Raw genomic sequence first — 21,302 nt, 5'->3', positions numbered from 1 at the left:
GCAGGAACAGTGTGCAGGTGAGAGTGTGCACGACAGTGTGCAGGACAGTGTGCAGGACAGTGTGCAGGTGACAGTGTGCAGGGAGAGCTGCCTGTGCCAGGACAGGAGTGGGTGATGGGCTGGCATGACTGGCACAGCTGGCACTGCTGGTGTCCTGCAGCAGTTGGCAGCAGTTGGGGTGTGCACCCTGAGCTTGGTGCACCCTCTGCTCGTGGCAGGACATGGCTGGTGCCCTGCCACCCCCTGCCCTGGGAGCCTCTGCCTGGGCAGCCTGCAGAGTGCCAGGGGCTGCACCAGGGTTGTGCTGACCCTGAGGAGCCTCTTCCCCCACACCAGTGCTCTCCACGTGTCCCTCTGAGCGAGACCTGTGGCTGGAGGGTGTGCGTTGGGGCGTGCAGGGCCACCATGGCTGCCTCACCTTCCCATAGCACCTGGGAATGTATGGCTGTGGAACAGAGGGATAGAGGAATGGCAGAGAAAATCCCTTCACATCCCTTCCCTTGTGTTGTGTTTTGATGTGGCAAAAACAGTTTTTAAAATGCCACAATATCCCAATACAATACAAATGTTTGGGTAAGTTAAAAGCTGCCTTGTTTAAACAATTATTCACTTAGGCCTGCTCCTTTTTGGAAGCTGCATGGCTGATGCTGATGTTGGTGTCAGTGCTTGGCATATCTGTGTAATATTTGGTACAGGAACTGCTCAGGAGCTGGAAAGCTTTGTATAGAGAGTCATGGAATGGTTTGGGTTGGAGGGGCCTTAAATGTCCTGGTGTTCTGACCTTAAAACAGAGTGTGTGTGTACCACTACACCTGAGATGCTTTTTGGTGACATCCCCCTGTGCAGAGCTCTGGCCCTGACTCCTGCACTGCACGGGGGCTGTGGGGTGCAGGGCTGGTGGGTTCAGGGGATGAGGTTGGAAGCTGTCTCTGGCACTGGCAGCCCTGGGCTGGGGTTTGGGAGGGGGCTGCAGCCGGGCTGGGAGCTCTTGGGTGCAGGCAGTGGGGCTGTGCTGCTTTCCCTGTGTTCCATACCACTGCAGGCATGATTCCTTGGGGTTGGAGGAAAGGAAGAGGATGGAATTTCTGATGCACATTTCATAGAGGGGGCCAGGGAAGTGGAGCAGCCTGTCCATCTGTCTGTACCTGTGGTGTCCACAGAGCCTGGCTGGCTGGCACATGCACCAGCGGCCCTGGGTGCTGGTGGCCATCAGGACACAAGGACAGTCCTGAGTGCTGACAGACGGTGCCAGCGGTATGTGCTGCTTGTACGGGGCCAGAGCTGCCTTGGGAGGCTGGTGCTCCCTGCTGCTGGGCTGGGAGATGCACTGCTGAGACCTTCTGCCCCAGGGAAAGAGCCCAGCCTGGCTCCTGGCTGTGCCTGCAAAGCTCCAGGTGGTTTCACTGCTCCATCAGCTCGCTGGGCGTGACAGTGGGCGAGATGGCAGTGCTGAGGTGTCCCTCAGAAAGGGGAGGTGATCTCTCCATGTGTGCTTTATCACAGGATATGTCTCAGGTGCTGCTCTGTTTTGTGCTTGGCTCAGTGCTTGGTTCAGGCCCTCTCCCCATCCACGGAGCAGCAGCAGGAGGTGCCCCCAGCCCGGGCCGTGGCATCCCCCAGCGTTTCCTCACGGCACAGCTATTAATACCTCAGCGAGCTGCAGTCGTGCTCTGCTGCTTGACTCATCCCGTGGATCACTCTGGGCTCTCGTCTGTGCTTCCAAAGCCTCGGTGAGCTGCCTGCAGTGCAGCCCCGCGCTGTGGGAGCCCCTGTGCTCGGCCCTCGGCCTTTGGCGTGGGGCAGGAGCCCTCACGGGTGCCTGTGGGCTCGGGGCCCTGCCAGCAGCAGGTGAGCAGGAGGAGTGCTGGAAGGGGCTGGAGGAGTGCTGGAAGGGGCAAAAGGAGTGCTGGAAGCAGGAGGAAAGGAGTGCTGGAAGGGGCAAAAGGAGTGCTGGAAGGGGCAGAAGGAGTGCTGGAAGGGGCAGGAGGAATGGAGTGCTGGAAGGGGCAGGAGGAGTGGAGTGCTGGAGGGTAGCAGGAGGAGTGCTGGAGGGTAGCAGGAGGGGTGCTGGAAGGGAGCAGGAGGAATGGAGTGCTGGAAGGGGCAGGAGGAATGGAGTGGTAGAACGGAGCAGGAGGAATGGAGTGCTGGAAGGGAGCAGGAGGAAAGGAGTGCTGGAAGGGGCAAAAGGAGTGCTGGAAGGGGCAGGAGGCACACTGGGAGCGTGCTGGAAGGGTGCACCCCAAGGGACACTTGTCTGCCGCTGTCAGGCTGCAGTGCTGGGAGTGCTGTGTGCTCAGAGCCGCTCGCTGGGACACCTGTGGGGCATGGCAGGGAGCAGAATGAGAAGGGAGAGGAATGACATCCCTGGGAATGCCGTGTCTGTGCTGCCCTGGCTGTGCTGGCCCCAGGCCCCTGTCCCAGGGCAGCTGCCAGCAGCCAGCGGTGCTGCAGGCCGGGCCCAGCGCGGTGTTGGGCGCTCACTCCCTGAGTGCAGCATCCTGACCCTGCCCGTGCCTCCTGGGAAGGCTCCAGCATCCCTGTGAACCTGCAGGACAGGGGTGCTGTGTCAGCAGCACTGGAGGGACAATGCCTACAATGTGCCCTGTCCCTGCTTCTGCTGGAAGCACTCTGGCTGTGACATGTGCACTGCTGCGCCCTGTGAACCTGCAGGACAGGGGTGCTGTGTCAGCAGCAGTGGAGGGACAATGCCTACAATGTGCCCGTGTCCCTGCTTCTGCTGGAAGCACTCCGGCTGTGACATGTGCACTGCTGCAGGAACCCCGTGGGGTTTTCACCTTTCCGAGCACTTAGCTTTGTTAGTGCTGTCTGCTGCAGACAATGTGGAGCAATTCTAAAATAAAGTGCTTTAAAAAAAAAGGATATTCTCTTTTTCTCCTCGATTTCTGAACTTTATGGGCATGTTTTGAAGCTGTGTATTGCAAAGGCAAGTGCTGAAGCTGTTTATTGTGTAGAAGACAGGGGAAACTCAGCAAAAATCCAGAAACTGAGCTTTTGAGGAAGGAATATATGTTATGTCAGGAGAGGCATTATCCCTATATCAGCTGGCAGCACTGCCCCTGGCCTTCACTTTGGGCCCCTTGCTCCTGCTTCTGAGATTCCCAGAGTTCTGAGGGGTTCATGGCTGTTTGAAGCCCTTTAACTGGGACCAGGGTACAGGATTTCCCAGTCTCATGGCTCCCCATGTGGATTCGCCAGTCCAGTCCTATAGCAAGTGTCAAACGTGGTGGCCTTGTGGTCCTGGCTGGTGCTCCTGGGTGCTGATCCTGGCCAGCTCAGCATTGGGTGGCTAGCACAGCCCCCGGAGCAAACCTCTGGGTCAGGTACTTTGTTTCCAATTCAGCAAAACCCTTTGACCTGTTTACAAACCACTGATTTTTGTGAAACAGAAGCTCCTTGTTTTTCAATTCACTGGTCCCAGCAGCTGAAGTGCCACAGATCCCAGAATCTCCTTTTGCACACCAGATTCTGGCTACGGGGTGCCTGTGGTGGCAGGTGCTGTGATTTCCCTTCCTCCATCCCCAGCAGATGAACATCATCAGCTTCCAGACTATTTTTTCCTCCATCATGAAGCTGAATTTGCAGACTCTGAGAATCCTGGGTGGATTCCTTCCCACCAGTCCTCCTGGATGGGTGGGAAGGGCAGCCAGTAGCTCTGTTATGGCCTCAGCAGTGACAGATGATGTCTGAGGCAGGCCCTGAGCTGGCAGCTGGCTGCAGCAGCTCTGTGTGTGCACTGGGCATCCCAAGAGGAACTGGATGTAGTGGAAGTTGTTTGCTAATTAATGTCTGTCTTATGGATTCTTCTGCCCCCACATGTTGTGTGATCCACAATATGTAAATAACCCTTTGGAGCACTGGGCACACTGGCAGATGCTGCACTTCATATCCTAAAAAGGAGGAGGCAAACCCCCAGCGTGTTGGGCACAAGGAGCCATCACATTACGTGGCATTTCAGTCCTGGGTTCCTTGGATCCATTCCAGGCAGGAATTTCAATTTCATTAGCCCTTCCCCTGACCTCTGTCTGCTGCTAGAACAGGTGGGTAGTTATTCCCACGGGCTGCTGCTGACTGGGTGCCAGGCTGTGCCTGCTGCTGGCCCTGGCAGTGCTGGCAGGGGCTCAGAACAGCTGTGCCCACCGGGCTGGGCTTACTCTGGCCATTCCCAGCAGCTGTCACAGGTTTGTGGTGGGAGTCTGCCCTGAGGAGGTGCTGGCCAGAGGGTCTGTGTGTGCCCCAGGATGCAGCAGGGGCTGTGGGGGCTGTCACCCAGGGGTGGGTGGCTCCTCTGGAAGTGCTGGAAATCCTCTAGTGGGTCTCACAGAGCCACGTGTGGTGCTGGAGCTGGGGAGTGCCCCAACTGTCCCTACACCCTGCCTGTGTGTGTGCTGGGTCCCATGCCAGCTCAGGGCTCCTCCTCTGTGCAGGGATGGCTGTTCTGCAGCTGCCAGGGCTGGGCTGGCATGTGCCTGGCATCCGTGGGGAGGGAGCTGGAATGGGCTGGAATGGAATGCAGGTCTGTGTTCCAGAGCTGGGCTGGAATGGAGGTCTGTGCTCCACAGCTGGGCTGGGCTGGGATGGAGATGTGTGTTCCAGAGCTGGAATGGGCTGGAATGGAATGGAGTTCTGTGTTCCAGAGCTGGGCTGAAATGGAGGGAGTTCCTCCATAGCTGGGCTGGGCTGGGATGGAGATGTGTGTTCCAGAGCTGGAATGGAGGTCTGTGTTCCATAGATGGTCTGCAATGGAGGTCTGTGATCCAGAGGTGGGCTGGGCTGGAATGGCGGTGTGTGTTCCAGAGCTGGAATGGAGGTCTGTGTTCCAGAGCTGGGCTGGAGGTGGTGTGAAGGCCAGAAGACCTGTGGGAAACACCTGGCAGGGGAAGGACCATGGGAGTGTCACCCACTGTGTGGGGATGTCCCACCTGAGAGTGGCCGGGGGAAGGTGGGCAGGGGTGACAGCGCTGGAGGGGTCCCTGCCTCCATGAGCCCTGGCCCTGCCCAACCACTGTCAGGCCTGCTCCATACCTCAGAAGTGGGAAGCAGAGGGAGCTTCCTCTGCTCAGAGACAGGAGCAGTGGTCTGGGGACTCCAGTCCATCCCCTCCAGCCGAGGGGAGAACAGTGGGGGGCTCCCAGCCCCCCCAGTGTGCTGGGGCTCACAGGTTCCTGGCTCTTTGGAGTTCCCACTCTGTGTGACCATAAGCCATGCAGCCCACAGCAACTCGAACTTAGGTTTTAGAAACAGATGAATAACTCAAAATGATCAAATGTAGCAACAGAATGGATGTAAAGAGCAGTATGTGTGAGAGGCTTTTTTTGTGAATCACAAATGTCGCATGAAGAGCTGACTACCCTTGTCCTATTGCAGGCACCGAGCAGTAAATGAGCAATGCCCACCTTCCCAGGAAGCTGGCATTTGTTTTATATATGAATGCAGTTTCCTTTCTGTTTTGTTACGTTTCAAAGCAAGTAATGAGAATCACATATTGCTTTCATTAGTCAAAAAGGTGTTTTCTGCAATGAGCTCTAAGCCATGTCAGCGCTGCTATCTCTGCAAATTATCTGTGGGGGGGATGAGGTATGTTGGGAGAGGAGGGGACACATGTCCAGGCTGACTTTCAGCAGCTGTGGTTTTTGATGGCTGTCCTCCTAAGCCACCAGCTCCTGCAGTTGGTGGTGTTGTCTAGAATGTCTCAGTGGTGGGGCACAGCCACAAGGCTGCTGCACCGAGCACTCTGGGAGGAAATGCTCTGTGTTTTTTCAGCAAGGAGGTGAAATGTTTCCCTGCAGCAAGGGATGATGCCCAGGCTGGGGAGGATGGGCTGTCTCCATTCCTGCACACCTGGGGCACCAGCTTCCTCATGTAGATCCAGGTGCAGCTTTGCTGTTTCCATCAGCTGAGGCATCCAGATGCCAGATCCTCACTGGTCTGCATTGCAGTCAGGGCTGGTGGGTGCTCAGCACTCTGATCACCAGGACCTCTCTTCAAGCACTCCATGCTCTGAGGGCTCAGTCCCTCCTCCTAGTTCAGTGTCGATGGCAGTCGTATGTGGGGTGCACTCAGCTCCCTGCCCAGGTCACTGGGAGACACGGGAGAGGACTGTCCCTAAATCCGAGTCATGGGGCACAGTGCTGGCAACTGGCCTTGCCAGGGGGCAGGTCTTGCCCCATTTACTGCAGCCCCTTGAGCCTGATGTTCACTGATGGCATTGCATCCAGCTCTGGCCATATGCTGGGCATTCAACCTGAGGATATTGACGCAGACAATATCCAAAACTCTCTTAACATCCAAAAAACCCACCTCTGCTGGTAGGTAACTTTGTGGTGACCTTGTCATCCCAGCTGTTGTTTACGTTGTTTCATCTTGTAATGGCATTTCCAAACTCATGAACTTACTGATTTGGGCTGGAGCTTGTGTTAGTCTTGGGTAGCTGTAGCAATGGACTAGGCTGGATCCAGGCACATGATTTAATCATAGCCATGAATCTAAACTGGCAGCCTTAAGTCAGCAAATTTAAATGAGCATGGTGTCCCCAGCCAAGGCTGTCCAGGGACCCCAGTGGCTGTGCTGCAGGTGCCCTGAGCTGCTGAGCCTGCTCCAATCTAGTCCTTACCAGATGTACATTAAAGGAGCAAAGTCCCACCTGGAAAGGACAGGTGACAGTCCCTGGCCGTGAAGTGCAGCTGCTGGTTTGGGAGGTGGCTGGTGGGTGACACCAGTGGGGTCTGGGAGCTGCAGCAGGCAGTTTCCTTCACTGCTTGACACTGCCATTCTCCTCCAGGTCCTTGTCACCTGCAGAGCCACCCTGATTTGCAGTGCAGTCATGAAAGTGAGTCCACAGAACATACCTGAATACTGCCATGGCACTTTGCTTTTTGCCACAAGTCATGGCAGCAGGAATGGTGCTGGTTATGCTGATTGTGGGAGCAGCTCCCAGCACTGCCCACAGCAGCAGGCTCTGCTTTGGACTGCAGTAGCAGGCTTTTATTTTTCTAGTGGGAATTCAAAAGTTGGAGTAGTCCTGAATACTCGCAGTCCCCAGAAGTATCAGGAAAAAGTAAATTGATTGTGCTGAAAAGCAGGGTTTAGGTTAATCGTTTTGCTGCCTCTGCTTGCACGGCACCACAGATTTGGTTTGGTTTACGGATGGATCGGACAACAGCAGCAATAATTGTTGTTCTGACGTTAAATGTCTTTAAATATCAATGACGATTCAAGAGTTCTGGTTCTGGCTAGCTGTGAAACTGTATTTTAGCTGAGCTTCGTTAATGCATCTCTGGGGTGGTAATGGGTCTGAGTAATCTGATCTGAACACGTATAATTGTGCCGGTCCCAAAGGGAGCTGAGTGCTTCAGTCTCAGTGTGGAACCCCTCTGAGCAGCGCTGCTCACAATGGCACAGGTTCCCTCAGACACGTGGGTGCTTCTGCACGGACCGTGCTCCCGCCTGTTCCAGGGAGGAGCAGCCCAGCCCTCCCAGCTGCCCTGCCGGGAAGCCTTTGGCACAATCCCTTAGGGTGATCTCGCTGAGCTGCGTGGGCACTGCTGCTGGCAGCCCTGCTCCCACTTGCCACGAGGAGCGGGCCTGGCAGCGTCAGCGATAAAGCTGATTGAACCGCTGGGCTTTCCAGGGGGAGCCGGAAAGCTGTGATCAGCTAAAATTAGCCCAAGATCCATTTTTATTTAGATCTCTGTTGTGGGGGCTTTTCTTGGGTTTTATGTTTTGTTTTGGTTTGGTTTTTTGGTTTTTGTTTTTTTTTTTTTTGTTTCATTTTGTTTTATTTGCATTTTTGGGGTTTGAATGACATAAATTTAGCTCCTTCTGAGTTTATTCTGAAAATAGCATTAAGAGCTTAAATGTTCAGTGGAGATGGCTGTACACCCATTGAGCTGCTGTGATTTCAAGGCCACTGAGAGTTTCAGCTTAGCAAGTGAAGCACACATGAACCACTCTCCATTTTCTGTACCTGAACATTTGTCACTATGGCCAGCAGCCTGGGAGGTCGTGGGCTCTGCTGGGATGTGGAGGTGCGCTGGGCAAGAGGATGGGCTCTAGCAGGAGGGGCCCGAGGAGCGGCTTCCCAATCGCTTTGTCACTTGTATGCAGTGTGTATCCATGGAACTGCAAACATCCCTGACTCTCAGCTGTACTCCTGGCAGGCACTCTTGTGTCAGGATGGGGGCATGGAGAAAAGTGAGGTAACACAGGGAGGGTGACTCGCTGCTACCTGAACTTCAGTTCCATGGTTTAACCACAGACTGTCTGTCTTGGCTTTTTTATTATGTCCATATTATCTCACAGAGACTAACCATTGTTTGCTCTCCCTTGCAGGCTCTTGAATCTGTTCTACAATGGAAAAACTGCTTTTGTTTCTGCTGTTCATTGGCGTAGCGGTGCGAGCTCAGATCTGCCCCAAGCGCTGCGTCTGTCAGATCTTGTCTCCGAACCTCGCCACCCTCTGTGCCAAGAAAGGGCTCTTGTTTGTTCCTCCCAACATTGACAGGAGGACGGTGGAGCTGCGCCTGGCAGACAATTTTGTTACAAACATTAAAAGGAAAGACTTTGCCAACATGACCAGCCTGGTGGACCTGACGCTGTCCCGGAATACAATCAGTTTTATCACACCTCACGCGTTTGCCGACCTGCGCAATTTGCGGGCTCTGCATTTGAACAGCAACCGATTGACTAAGATCACTAATGACATGTTCAGTGGGCTCTCCAATCTCCACCACTTGATACTGAACAACAATCAGCTGACTTTAATTTCTTCCACAGCTTTCGATGATGTTTTAGCTCTCGAGGAATTGGATTTGTCTTACAACAATCTGGAAACCATCCCTTGGGATGCCGTTGAGAAAATGGTCAGTTTGCACACTCTCAGTCTTGACCACAACATGATTGACCATATTCCTAAGGGGACCTTCTCCCACCTCCACAAGATGACCAGGCTGGACGTCACATCCAACAAACTGCAGAAGCTGCCGCCTGATCCGCTCTTCCAGCGCGCTCAGGTGCTGGCAACCTCAGGAATTATCAGCCCCTCGACATTTGCGCTGAGCTTTGGTGGGAACCCCTTGCATTGCAACTGTGAGCTTTTGTGGCTGAGGCGCCTTTCCAGGGAGGATGACCTGGAGACCTGTGCCTCTCCTACCCTGCTGTCTGGCCGGTACTTCTGGTCGATCCCTGAGGAGGAGTTCCTGTGCGAGCCCCCGCTCATCACCCGGCACACCCACGAGCTGCGGGTGCTGGAGGGGCAGCGGGCAGCCCTGCGCTGCAAGGCCCGGGGCGACCCCGAGCCAGCAATCCATTGGATTTCACCCGAGGGCAAGCTGATTTCCAACGCGACCAGGTCCACGGTGTACGACAACGGGACGCTCGACATCCTTATCACCACGGTGAAGGACACGGGCTCCTTCACCTGCATTGCTTCCAACCCAGCGGGGGAGGCCACGCAGACGGTGGACCTGCACATCATCAAACTCCCCCACTTGCTGAACAGCACAAACCACATCCACGAGCCTGACCCAGGCTCCTCGGATATCTCCACATCCACCAAGTCGGGCTCCAATGCGAGCAGTAGCAACGGGGATACTAAAGTCAGCCAGGATAAGAAGGTGGTCGTCGCGGAAGCGACGTCCTCCACGGCTCTGCTGAAATTCAATTTTCAGAGGAATATACCTGGGATACGTATGTTTCAAATCCAGTACAATGGTACTTACGATGACTCCCTTGTTTACAGGTAAGGCAGCCCCAGCCTGCCCATGTGGGACCGTGCTGGGTGCTTGGTGCTGGCGTGTGGCCCTGGCCTGGGCAGCCCCTCTGCTGGAGTTCCTGTGCTGTGCCAGCTGAGCAGAGCCCAGCCCCGGCAGCTCATGGTGGGAGCCTCAGGAAGGACTCGTGCCATTTCTACTCACAAATGGGAAAATTACTTATAACAGTGTTATTTTTAGATAATCCAAGTGGATCTCTAATCCTCTGAACTGATCTGAGAAGGGTTGTGAAGGTAGATGGATTAAATGGTTCCTAATATGCTCAGCTTTGTGGAAGCACAGGGAGGACAATGTCTGTGACCATGTTCCTCACAGCACTTTCTGGTGATGCCCATGCTGGGGAAGTACAGGGGGACTCTGTGCTGCCAGGTGTGACTGTTATACCCTTCAGCACTGGCTTTGCTTGGTCATTTCTTCTGTGAATTTCTTTATCCATTACTAGGACAAGGGATACTGGCTTTAAACTGAAAGAAGGTAGATGTAGATCAGATAACTGAAAAAAATTCTACCCTGTGAGGACAGTGAGACCCTGGCACAGGTTCCTCAGAGAAGCTGTGGCTGCCCCATCCATGGAAGTGTCCAAGGCCAGGCTGGACAGGGCCTGGAGCAGCCTTGTCTGCTGGAAGGTGTCCGTGCCCATGGCAGGAGGGTGACCTAGATGGTCTTTAAATGTTGCTTCCAACTCATGCCATTCTGTGATCCTGTGATTCCACGTTTTTGATGTGGTGGTTCTAATGGGGGGCTCTGCCATGCTGAGCTGTGCCAGGGGCCTTGGCAGTGACTTCTGCTACATGGAAGGCCAGGCAGGAGCTGCTGGGGGATGGAGATCAGCCCCACGGGGACAGTGGGCAGACAAGCCGTGGTGGTGCCCAGCATGGCCGGGGCTGCTCCACGGGGTGGGAAGGTGCCGGTGTGTCCTCCAGGTTCATTCACACTGGTTTCCTTCTCCCCCAGAATGATACCTCCCACGAGCAAAACCTTTCTGGTCAACAACCTGGCTGCGGGGACGATGTACGACCTGTGCGTGCTGGCCATCTACGATGACGGGATCACCTCGCTGACGGCCACCAGAGTGGTGGGCTGCACACAGTTCACCACCGAGCAGGATTACGTGCGCTGCCACTTCATGCAGTCCCAGTTCCTGGGTGGGACCATGATTATCATCATCGGTGGGATCATTGTGGCGTCCGTGCTCGTGTTCATCATCATCCTCATGATCCGCTACAAGGTGTGTAACAACAACGGGCAGCAGAAGGCCACCAAGGTCAGCAACGTGTACTCGCAGACGAACGGGGCTCAGATCCAGGGCTGCAGCGGGGTGCTGTCGCAGTCCCTGTCCAAGCAGGCTCTCGGGCACGAGGAGGGCATCCAGTGCTGCAAGGCTGCCAGCGATGGTGTGACGCAGTCACCGGACGCCGGCTCCAGCCAGGACTCAGCCACCACTACCTCCGCTTTGCCTCCGGCCTGGACTTCCAGCACTTCCCTGTCGCAGAAGCAGAAGCGAAAGTCGGGGCCAAAGCCCGGCAGCGAGCCGCAGGGCGAGGCCGGCGGCAGCACCGAGCCCCAGAACTCGAACAGGAATAACTCCACGGCCCTGCAGCTAGCCAGCCGCGCCCCCGACGCGGCCCCCACGTACAAAAGAGCACAATCAAAGCCAAGTAAGTTCCTCACGCTGCCGGCCGACGCGTCCCGAGCCAAGCGCCGGCGGTCGCTGGGCGGCGAGCTGCTGGAGCCCCGCGGCGCCGGCGCCGGCGGCCTGCGCTCCAAACGGAGCCTGTCCATGAACGGGATGCTAGTCCAGGCAGACTGCGCCGGGGCCGATAGCGGAAAAGCAACTTTCTCCAGTTCTGAGTGGATATTGGAAAGCACTGTGTGACCTGCTTTTTTTTTCTTTTTTCTTTTTTTTTTTTTTTTTAAATTTTTATTTTAACCAAAACCACCAAACATTGTGTGAAACTCCCTTTCCCAGGGAATTGGATTTGGATGTCACTGCTGTCTCGCTGATTAATGGCTTGTTCATGCGGGGTTCTGTATAAGCCACCCAGTGCACATGGGGGTTTATTTAGTTTTCGTTTGGTTTTATTTAATATCAAAACCGAAGGCAACATTCAGAGATTTAAAAAAAAAAAAAAAAGGAAAAAAAGATTAAGGGGCGAAAAAAAGCACGAAACAGCACCAGTGCCTTCCCTGCTCTAGGACTGGCTTCCTGGTTCTGCGGTAGCAGAAAACAAAAGAGAGAGTTTTCACAGAAAAAGCCTTTTATAAAGGAAATGCAATTTCCTCCAAGCTAACAAATAACCACTTCTGGATCAATCAGTAAAATGATATTTTTTAAACCGGTCAGACTGTACATTTCTTTTCCGTGACAATGGTGTTGCCTTTGTTTTTAGGCAGATGCTGTACAGGAGCAACAACGCTGTGTTGTTATGTTGTGTAAAATAAAATATTCACTCGGTACGCCAGCCAGCCTCGCGGTGACTGCCCTGCCGGAGCCGGGCCGAGCCTTGGTGCTGCAGAGCTCCCACCGTGGGGCTGGGAGGAGCACGAGGAGCACCAGGCTGTGGGTCCATTCCCTTGTGCCGGCTCTGGCTGGCCGGGGCTGCCGGAGCAGCGGGGTCACCCTGAGAGGTGCCTGACCCCGTCCCAGAGCACCCAGAGCCCGCCGTGCAGGCAGCGCCCTGACCTGCAGCCCTGGGGAGGGAGCGGGGCTGGGCACCCCGGGGGGCTGGGCACAGCTCAGCGGGGCCCTGAGCGGGGCCACAGGCAGCCAGGTGGGCAGGCAGGTGGGCAGGGAGGTGGCAGCTGGGCAGGTAGGAGGGCAGGCAGGTGGCCAAGCAGGTGGGCAGGAAGGTGAGAAGGCAGGTGGCAGGTGGGCAAGCAGGTGGCCAGGTAGGTGGGCAGGCAGGTGGGAAGACAGGTAGCCAGGTGGGCAGGCAGGTGGGCGGGTAGGAGGGCAGGCAGGTGGCAGGAGGAGGGCAGGAAGGTGGGAAGGCAGGTGGCAGGTGGGCAGGTGGGCAGGTGGGCAGGCAGGAGGGGAGGCAGGTGGGAAGGCAGGTGGGCAGGAGGGCAGGCAGGAGGGCAGGCAGGTGGGCAGGTGGGCAGGAAGGTGGGAGGGCAGGTGGGCAGGAAGTTGGGAAGGCAGGTGGGCAGGAGGGCAGGTGGCCAGGCAGGTGGGTAGGCAGGTGGGTAGGCAGGAAGGAAGGTGGGAAGGCAGGTGGCAGGTGGGCAGGAGCGCAGGCAGGAGGGCAGGCAGGAGGGCAGGCAGGTGGGCAGGTGGGCAGGAAGGTGGGAGGGCAGGTGGGCAGGAAGTTGGGAAGGCAGGTGGCAGGTGGGCAGGCAGGAGGGCAGGTAGGAGCGCAGGCAGGTGGGCAGGCAGGGCTGCAGCTGGCAGGGTCACAGCCATTCAGCACCTCAGCTGGTCAGGTGACGATGGCCATCTCCTGCTGTCCTAGACTCCTGGGCCATATTTCCTCAGAACTTTATGGTTTGGTCCAGTTCTTTTCGGTCCCTGGGTGCACTGAGGGCCTGGAAGATGATGGTCTCACCTTTAAGCTGCTCCTAATTGCGCTGCCTCTGGAATAGAGTGATTTTGAGCCACTCTGTAGGCACAGAGCCCCACAGCAGCAGGGGACAGCAGGCACATATTTCGTTGTGTGAATGGCAGCTGCTCTGCTCACTGTAAAGGGAAGCCTGCAGTTAATATTAATTAAACTCATATGGTCATCATATTCAAATTAGAGACAGCTTCACTCTGAATATTTGAGCATTGTGCATTCTCAGATGCCAAATAACAGGTTCAAGATGGGCTTTGTGGCCATAAAAGTGAGAGAATAGTTAAATTTCATACCCTGTATGCTTGTTCTTGGGGGCACAGTAACTCGGGCAGGTGCCTGAGGCCAGCCTGGTTCCACCCAGGGCAGCAGCTGCCCCAGGGCAGTTGTGGGGGAACATCTCACAGTGGGGAACAGCCCCTGGCACCCCATCTGTGTCCTGGGACTCTGCAGTGAGGGGCTGGTGCTCTTGGCCGGTGTGGGTTGCTCTGAGTGATTTTATTGCCTGTCACAGAAGAACAAAGTCAATGAGGGTGGTGTAAAGGACCTAAAAGGAAGAGGCTGCTTATTTTTTAGAAACCCTTTTTGCTTCCCTCAGGAAATGCAGAGACCAAATAGGAAACAAAGTCTCAAAATGAGAAAACCTGCTTCCTGCTGGAAAAGTTAAAAAAATTACAATAAATCCCTCCTTGGATTGCTCTGGGAACCCATGAGCACTGCAGGAACAGAAGGGATCTATTAAATAACATGCTGTCGAGGACAGGCTGCTCTGTCCAGGGTCTGGCAGTCTGATGAGAAGGGCTTTGCCCAGTGTGGGTCAAACGTGAAGGTCTGAGCCCCAGTGGGGGACTGTGCTGGCAGAGGAACCTTCCTCCTACCCTGGGGTACAGGGAGAGTGTCAGAGGTTTGCTGTGGAGTGGTTGGGTTTAATCATGTATTTTAAAAACATCAAATGACAATGCTTTTATATGTTGTCTAAAACTGGACCTAAATCTGTGTGATGTTTTGTGAAAGTGCTAAAATACTAATGGTGTTTTGTGGTTTAAGGGAGTTTATTTTTATATTTGTAATTTTTCACTCAAAGGAATAATTTTCTAAGCACTGCAGCTGATGTTCTGTCCATGGTGCCTCTGTGTCAAGCAGTGTACGGGGACCATATGGCCCTGTGTTTGGTTTATTCTCTGCTGATAGTGCAGGAAAGGGGATCTGGGCAGCCACGAGTTCCTCTTGTGCCAGCTTCTCTCCCTGGCTGACAGGATCATTCATCCCTTGGGAATGCCCTGGGCATGGAATCATCCATGCCCACTGGAATAACTGTGCAGTGGGACATTTGTTTTATTAAGGCTCGATTCAAAGTGTGGGAAGCCTCATGAAGGAGGAAATTCTCTGTCCTTTCTGTTCTGCAAAAACCATAGGTCGCCAACTGTGAGACAGAAAAAGTGCTGAGATGCTCCTGGATCAGAATAACGTCAGGTTATTTCCCCCAGACTGGGATAACTCCTCAGCACAGGTGATGGACGGGGGGTGTGAGGTGCTGTGGCCCCAGCAGCACCCCCAGCTGTGGAGGGCTCTGCGGGGACACGAGCCCAGGGTGCCTCCCTGCCCCTCAGGCATCGCCTGCCCAGCGGGGCTCCGTGTGCTGCTGCTCAGCTGTGGCCGATCTGGGATTCTAGCCTGAGAGCATCTTTATTCACAGCTGCTGCTTCAGGAATTCCTGGCTCTTCCTGCAGCGGCTGGAGCACAGGGCTGTGCCCAGGGCCTCCCTGGAGATGGGCTCTGTTGGGGCTGCTGGGCTGGGCAGGAGCTGGCTCTTGTGCCGTGTCTGTGTGTCTGTGTGTCTGTGTGTCTGGGCTGGGCAGGAGCTGGCTCTTGTGCCGTGTCTGTGTGTCTGTGTGTCTGTGTGTCTGGGCTGGGCAGGAGCTGGCTGTTGTGCTGTGTCTGTGTGTCTGTGTGTCTGTGTGTCTGGGCTGGGCAGGAGCTGGCTCTTGTGCTGTGTCTGTGTGTCTGTGTGTCTGTGTGTCTGGGCAGGAGCTGGCTCTTGTGCCGTGTCTGTGTGTCTGTGTGTCTGGGCTGGGCAGGAGCTGGCTCTTGTGCTGTGTCTGTGTGTCTGTGTGTGTGTGTGTCTGTGTGTCTGGGCTGGGCAGGAGCTGGCTGTTGTGCTGTGTCTGTGTGTCTTGTACTGTGTCTGTGTGTCTGTGTGTCTGGGCAGGAGCTGGCTGTTGTACTGTGTCTGTGTGTCTGTGTGTCTCGGCAGGAGCTGGCTGTTGTGCCATGTCTGTGTGTCTGTGTGTCTGGGCAGGAGCTGGCTGTTGTACTGTGTCTGTGTGTCTGTGTGTGTGTGTGTCTGTGTGTCTGGGCTGGGCAGGAGCTGGCTGTTGTGCTGTGTGTGTCTGTGTGTCTGTGTGTCTTGTACTGTGTCTGTGTGTCTGTGTGTCTGGGCAGGAGCTGGCTGTTGTGCTGTGTGTGTCTGTGTGTCTGGGCTGGGCAGGAGCTGGCTGTTGTGCCGTGTGTGTCTGTGTGTCTGTGTGTCTGTGTGTCTGGGCTGGGCAGGAGCTGGCTGTTGTGCTGTGTCTGTGTGTGTGTGTGTCTGTGTGTCTGGGCTGGGCAGGAGCTGGCTGTTGTTCTGTCTGTGTCTGTGCTGCCTCCCTGCCGTGTCCAGGCGTGTCCTTGCCCTGGGTGCGTGGTGCTGCTCCTCTCTGCTGCCAGCGTGGCTCTGTTCCTGCACCGTGTCCCCGTGCCAGCCCTGCCCTGTGCCCGCTGGCTCTGTGGCCATGGAGCTGCAGAGCACAGCCGTGTGTCCTGTGCACGGGGAGGGGACACAGCTCCGGGCACCCTGCACAGCCGGGGCACGCTGCCCTCCCGAGAGCTCCTGGCACGAGCTGCTCTCGGCCCTGCTGCAGCAGAGCTGCTGGAGCCATGTGCCAGCAGCACGGGGGGCTCCTGCCTGCCAGGGACCACGGCAGCCCTGCTGGGCATTGCTCTGGGAGCATCCCACACCGGAGGAGTGGCACAGCACCCTGGTGGGTGCACAGGCCTGGGCAGTGTGTGCCCTCCATGTGCCGAGGCCATGGTGGGCACCCAGCTCAGAGGGGGCACCCTGCTTCCTTGGGAATGGCTTCAAACCAGGAGTAATGGCTACAGCAGCCACCAGGATCACTTCTCTGCCCGTCAACCAAGGGGGAGCAGAGCCTCAGCGATGCTGGAGCTTTGGGGGCACTGGAGACTGAGCAGTGCCACTCGCAGCATAGTCAGCACTGTGGTCGCTCAGGAACATTCACCTCCCTGCTCCAGGTGCTGCTGCCCAAAAGCTGCACTAGCAGCAGCCACGGAGTTGCACGGTGCCTTCTCCTGGCAGTAATGTTAATGTTGGTTAGAGTTCTGGTTTGAAAGCAGCAAACTGGCCAGTCCGTGGGTCCTGCTTACAAATAACGTGGTTGCAACTTTGGTTGCAAATGTGTCCCTGTGTGCCTGGCTGTGTGTTGGGTGCTGGGCCTGGGGAGAGCCTGTGCTGCCAGACCACGCCGTGCTGGATTGTCACCCACCATGGCTGTCACCCACCGTGGCTGTCACCCACCAGAGCCCCTCAGCACAGCTGGGGCTCCCCGCAGGCCAAGCACCAATCCTTGGCCACTGTTCTGTGGTGCTGCAGCCCCTGTGACTGTGGAATTGTCCCTGGGGACATCAGGCACTGCAGAGGGGTCTGGCTGTGCCAGCCCAGCTGCTCAGCAGCAGCTTGTCCACCCTTCAGTGCCAGGTGTGGGGTGGCAGCGGGCACGGAGTGCCAGGAAAACCAGCTCTGTGGGTAGGAGCACCTGTGCCCTGTCCCTGGGAGTGGCTGGGCTCTGCAGAGTGGCTGTGCTCTGCACAGTGGCTGTGCTCTGCAGAGTGGCTGGGCTCTGCACAGTGGCTGGGCTCTGGCTGTCACAGGGGCACAGATCCCATGGAACAGCCTGTACCAGGCGTGGAGCAGCAGCAGTGCCCAGCACAGCACCCACAGCCCCCAGTGACACCAGCCCAACAAAAGTTGGCTGGCTGTGCACTTCAGTGCAATAGGCTCATTCACAAGAGCCAGTGTGAGGGCTGCTGCTGGAAAGAAAAGGAAACTTGGCTTGGAGGGAAGGAAACTTGAAGGGGAAAGAGCAAACGTGGCACATGGCTGGCTGCAGACTCCACACCAGGGACTGTGTTAGCATTAAAATAAACAGGATAAGTTCCAGTTTTGGTGGTGCTGTGTCACCTCAGGTCGCTTTGAGAACTGCACTTTAGAAGCGTCTGGGTCAGGAATCTGAGAGGTGAGCCCGGGCTGGTGTCCCTGGCTTGCTGTGAGCTGCTTTTCCTCCTGCACTGCCAGGCTGCTGCTCTGGAGGCACCTGCAGTGCTGTGTGCAAGCTGTGCCACCTCCTCTGCAGGGGAAGTTCCCACTGGGAGTGGAAATGAGGAAAACCAGTCAGGGTTGGAGCCCAGCCCCCTCGGTGGGCACACAGGGACCCCACCTGGCCTAAGCTGGGCTCCCCGTGGCCAGTCTGTACTCTGGGGGCTGTAACCCACAGCACCCAAAGATGGGTTTGAAGTGGTGCCTGGTTGGTAACTGCACATGGCATGGCACAGCTGCTCTCCCCCAGGGCAGTGGGGCAGTGCTGGGTGCCAGGGGAGGCCGGTGCAGTGGGACCAGGCGAGGTGGTGGAACAGCTGCCCCATGGGCTGTCCCTGTGCCCTGGGGCTGGTGTGGGGCAGGACAGTGACACATGGCACACCCTCACTGCGGTGACCTTTCCTCGTGCACTCAGACCTCAGGAAGGTGGGTGCTGTGTCTGTGCCCACCTGCTGCTCTGCTCTGGTGTCCCCAGCTCTGCGTGAACCCCTGGCAGTGTGCAGAGCTGGAGTCCCTGCCTGGGCAAAGGCTTGGCCAGTGCAAGGGCAGAAGCAAATCTAGAAAAGGGAGAAGTCTCTGGTTCTGGAACAATGAGCTTTGCTGGTTCTGCTGGGGGTTTTGGGGGTTGTCTTGTTGGATTTTCTCTGAAGCAGCAGCAGCAGTGCTGTGCCTGAACTCCCTGATGGTGGCAAGACTTGTGGCGGAGGTCTGGGTGGGGACATTGGGTACTGTTAGCCCTGTTTCTTGTTAGCCCAATGGCCCAGTGTCCTGCCAACCCTGTCTCCTGCCAACCCTGTCTCGTGTTAGCCCAGTCTCCTGCCAGCCTAGTCTCCTCTTAGCCCAGTCTCCTACCAGCCCAGTCTCCTGCCAGCCCAGTCTCCTGTTAGCCCAGTCTCCTGTTAGCCCAGTCTCCTGTTAGCCCAGTCTCCTGTTAGCCCAGTCTCCTGTTAGCCCAGTCTCCTGTTAGCCCAGTCTCCTGTTAGCCCAGTCTCCTGTTAGCCCAGTCTCCTGTTAGCCCAGTCTCCTGTTAGCCCAGTCTCCTGTTAGCCCAGTCTCCTGTTAGCCCAGTCTCCTGTTAGCCCAGTCTCCTGTTAGCCCAGTCTCCTGTTAGCCCAGTCTCCTGTTAGCCCAGTCTCCTGTTAGCCCAGTCTCCTGTTAGCCCAGTCTCCTGTTAGCCCAGTCTCCTGTTAGCCCAGTCTCCTGTTAGCCCAGTCTCCTGTTAGCCCAGTCTCCTGTTAGCCCAGTCTCCTGTTAGCCCAGTCTCCTGTTAGCCCAGTCTCCTGTTAGCCCAGTCTCCTGTTAGCCCAGTCTCCTGTTAGCCCAGTCTCCTGTTAGCCCAGTCTCCTGTTAGCCCAGTCTCCTGTTAGCCCAGTCTCCTGTTAGCCCAGTCTCCTGTTAGCCCAGTCTCCTGTTAGCCCAGTCTCCTGTTAGCCCAGTCTCCTGTTAGCCCAGTCTCCTGTTAGCCCAGTCCCCTATCAGCCCAGTCTCCTGCCAGCCCTGTCTCCTGCCAGCCCAGTCTCCTGTTAGCCCAGTCTCCTGTTAGCCCAGTCTCCTGTTAGCCCAGTCTGTCTCCTGCCAGCCCAGTCTCCTTTTAGCCCAGTCTCCTGTTAGCCCAGTCTCCTGCCAACCCAGTCTCCTGTCAGCCCAGTCTCCTGCCAGCCCAGTCTCCTGCCAGCCCAGTCTCCTGCCAACCCAGTCTCCTGTCAGCCCAGTCTCCTGCCAGCCCAGTCTCCTGCCAGCCCAGTCTCCTGCCAACCCAGTCTCCTGTCAGCCCAGTCTCCTGCCAGCCCAGTCTCCTGTTAGCCCAGTCTCCTGTTAGCCCAGTCTCCTGTTAGCCCAGTCTGTCTCCTGCCAGCCCAGTCTCCTTTTAGCCCAGTCTCCTGCCAGCCCAGTCTCCTGTAGCTGCCATGCTCTTCTGGCCCAGCCCTGCAGTGCACACAGCCCCAAGACAGTGTGTGCCTGGGCCAAGGGCAGGGTCTGCTGCTGCTTCTGCCCGGGCTGGCTCTGTGGCAGCTCTGGGACCCTTGGAGCAGTGCCCAGCTGGCTGTGCAGCAGTTCTGGGGCTGTCAGTGGCTGCTGTGCCCAGGCTGGCCCCACGGCAGCTCCTGCTGTGGTCCCACACCAGCGTGGCGTTGGCCACAGGCAGGGCTGATGCTGCTCCTCGTCCCCTCACTGTCTCTGTTCTGTCTCTTTGCGCAGAAGCCGGGGCCTCTCTGCAGGACACCAGCCCTTCTGCACTCCCCGAAATCGCTGCCACCGATGTTGTTACTCGGCAGAAAACAATCCGGTTCCACCTCTCCGAGGACTGACGTTTGGCTCCGCACTCACCCTCCGAAACCTTTACTTGAAGCTGCGGCCGAGGCCGCGGGGCCGTCAAGGTCGGCTGCCTCGATAAACTGTCTTCCCCTCACAGGTTTCCCATCTCCCATCTGCCACCTAAACTCTAAAATACCTGTTTTTTCTGGTGTCCAAGTTTTTTATAGCTAAAAATTATGACGAAAACTCCGGTGGCAACAGCTGCAGTCCCAGTCATGTTCCATGTTGCCAGTGGTGAGGTCACGAGCTGTAAACACGGTAGCTTCAATCACCTGAACAAATAAATGTTTTACTACAACGGCATGGGCATGTTAGTTGATCCACGGGGTTGTGCCTGGCAGGTTGGTTGATCCAGAGAGACTCCATGGTGCCCAGAGACTGTGCCACAGAGGGAGCCCATGGTGTCTGGGATCTGTGCCCACATGTGAACCCCATTGTGTGTGGGGTCTTTGCCCATATAGGGACCCCACGGTGCCCAGGGTCTGTGCCCACAGAGGGAGCCCACGGTGCCCGGGGTCTGTGCCCACATAGGGACCCCATTGTGTCTGGGGTCTGTGCCCACAGGAACCCCGTGGTGCCCGGGGTCTGTGCCCACAGGAACCCCGTGGTGCCCGGGGTCGTGGTGCCCGGCTCCAGGTGCTCAGGCGGGCTGTGTGAGGTCGGGCTGGGCACTGCAGGGTGATGTGGCTGACTCCTGTGTCTCTGGGCAGTGAGCTGTGCCTGGCTGCAGCCCCAGCTCGCTGCCCTTGGTGCCACTGGCCCGGGGTGACCAGCTGGGTCAGGCAGCCGTGCCACCAGGGAGCTACCTGGCTCTGTCCCTTGGTGCTGGGCAGTGGCACGGGCTTTGGGCAGAGGGAGCCCCGTGTGCCCTTGGGGACAGCCCTGGAGCTTTCCCACAGAGGGCAGCCAGGGCTGTGGGGGTGACAGCACTGCAGGCTGCTCCAGCACCGTGTGCCAGGAGTGCCATGGGGCCAGCAAAGCACCGTGTGCCAGGGCCTCTGGGGCAGTGTCAGCCCTAACAGGACGGCCTGGGCTAGAGGGACAGCTGGGGACAGGCCTGGGACTCTCATGCTGCCCCAGTCCTTCCGTCCACACAGCCTTGCCTTCCTCCTCTAACAAGACAAAAGGGGTTTTTGGGATTTTTTTTTCTTTTCTCCCTTGTCAGCATTCCATCTGGCTCACAGATATAATTAGAGCTTTCTCAGAACAGTGAATCAGCCAGCCTTAACATAACTTCAGGAGAGCAGATCACGGCTCTGGTAAGCGTGTCGT

At 56.5% G+C, this 21,302-nt stretch overlaps 1 protein-coding gene across 3 annotated transcripts in view; it reads left to right on the top strand.

Annotated features, from left to right (window-relative positions):
* The window catches only part of LRFN5 (leucine rich repeat and fibronectin type III domain containing 5), a 44,275-nt gene extending 23,942 nt beyond the window's left edge, over positions 1–20,333 (top strand). For 2 of the 3 annotated variants that reach the window (XM_041410013.1, XM_041410004.1), the window contains exons 2-3: positions 8,353–9,760; positions 10,746–12,098. In XM_041410013.1, the coding sequence (XP_041265947.1) occupies positions 8,373–9,760; positions 10,746–11,667 (2,310 nt within the window). In that variant the 5' untranslated portion in view covers positions 8,353–8,372 and the 3' untranslated portion in view covers positions 11,668–12,098. Of the gene's footprint in view, positions 1–8,352; positions 9,761–10,745; positions 12,099–19,913 lie in introns of those variants that run through there. The other variant, XM_041410023.1, reaches the window with a different exon arrangement.
* Positions 20,334–21,302: the final 969 nt, after the last annotated feature.

The sequence above is a fragment of the Onychostruthus taczanowskii genome, unplaced genomic scaffold (assembly GCF_017590055.1).
Source record: "Onychostruthus taczanowskii isolate IOZ18803 unplaced genomic scaffold, ASM1759005v1 scaffold100, whole genome shotgun sequence".
NCBI lineage: Eukaryota > Metazoa > Chordata > Aves > Passeriformes > Passeridae > Onychostruthus > Onychostruthus taczanowskii.
Note: the sequence above shows the minus strand (reverse complement) of the source record. Positions and strands in the feature narration are given on the sequence as shown.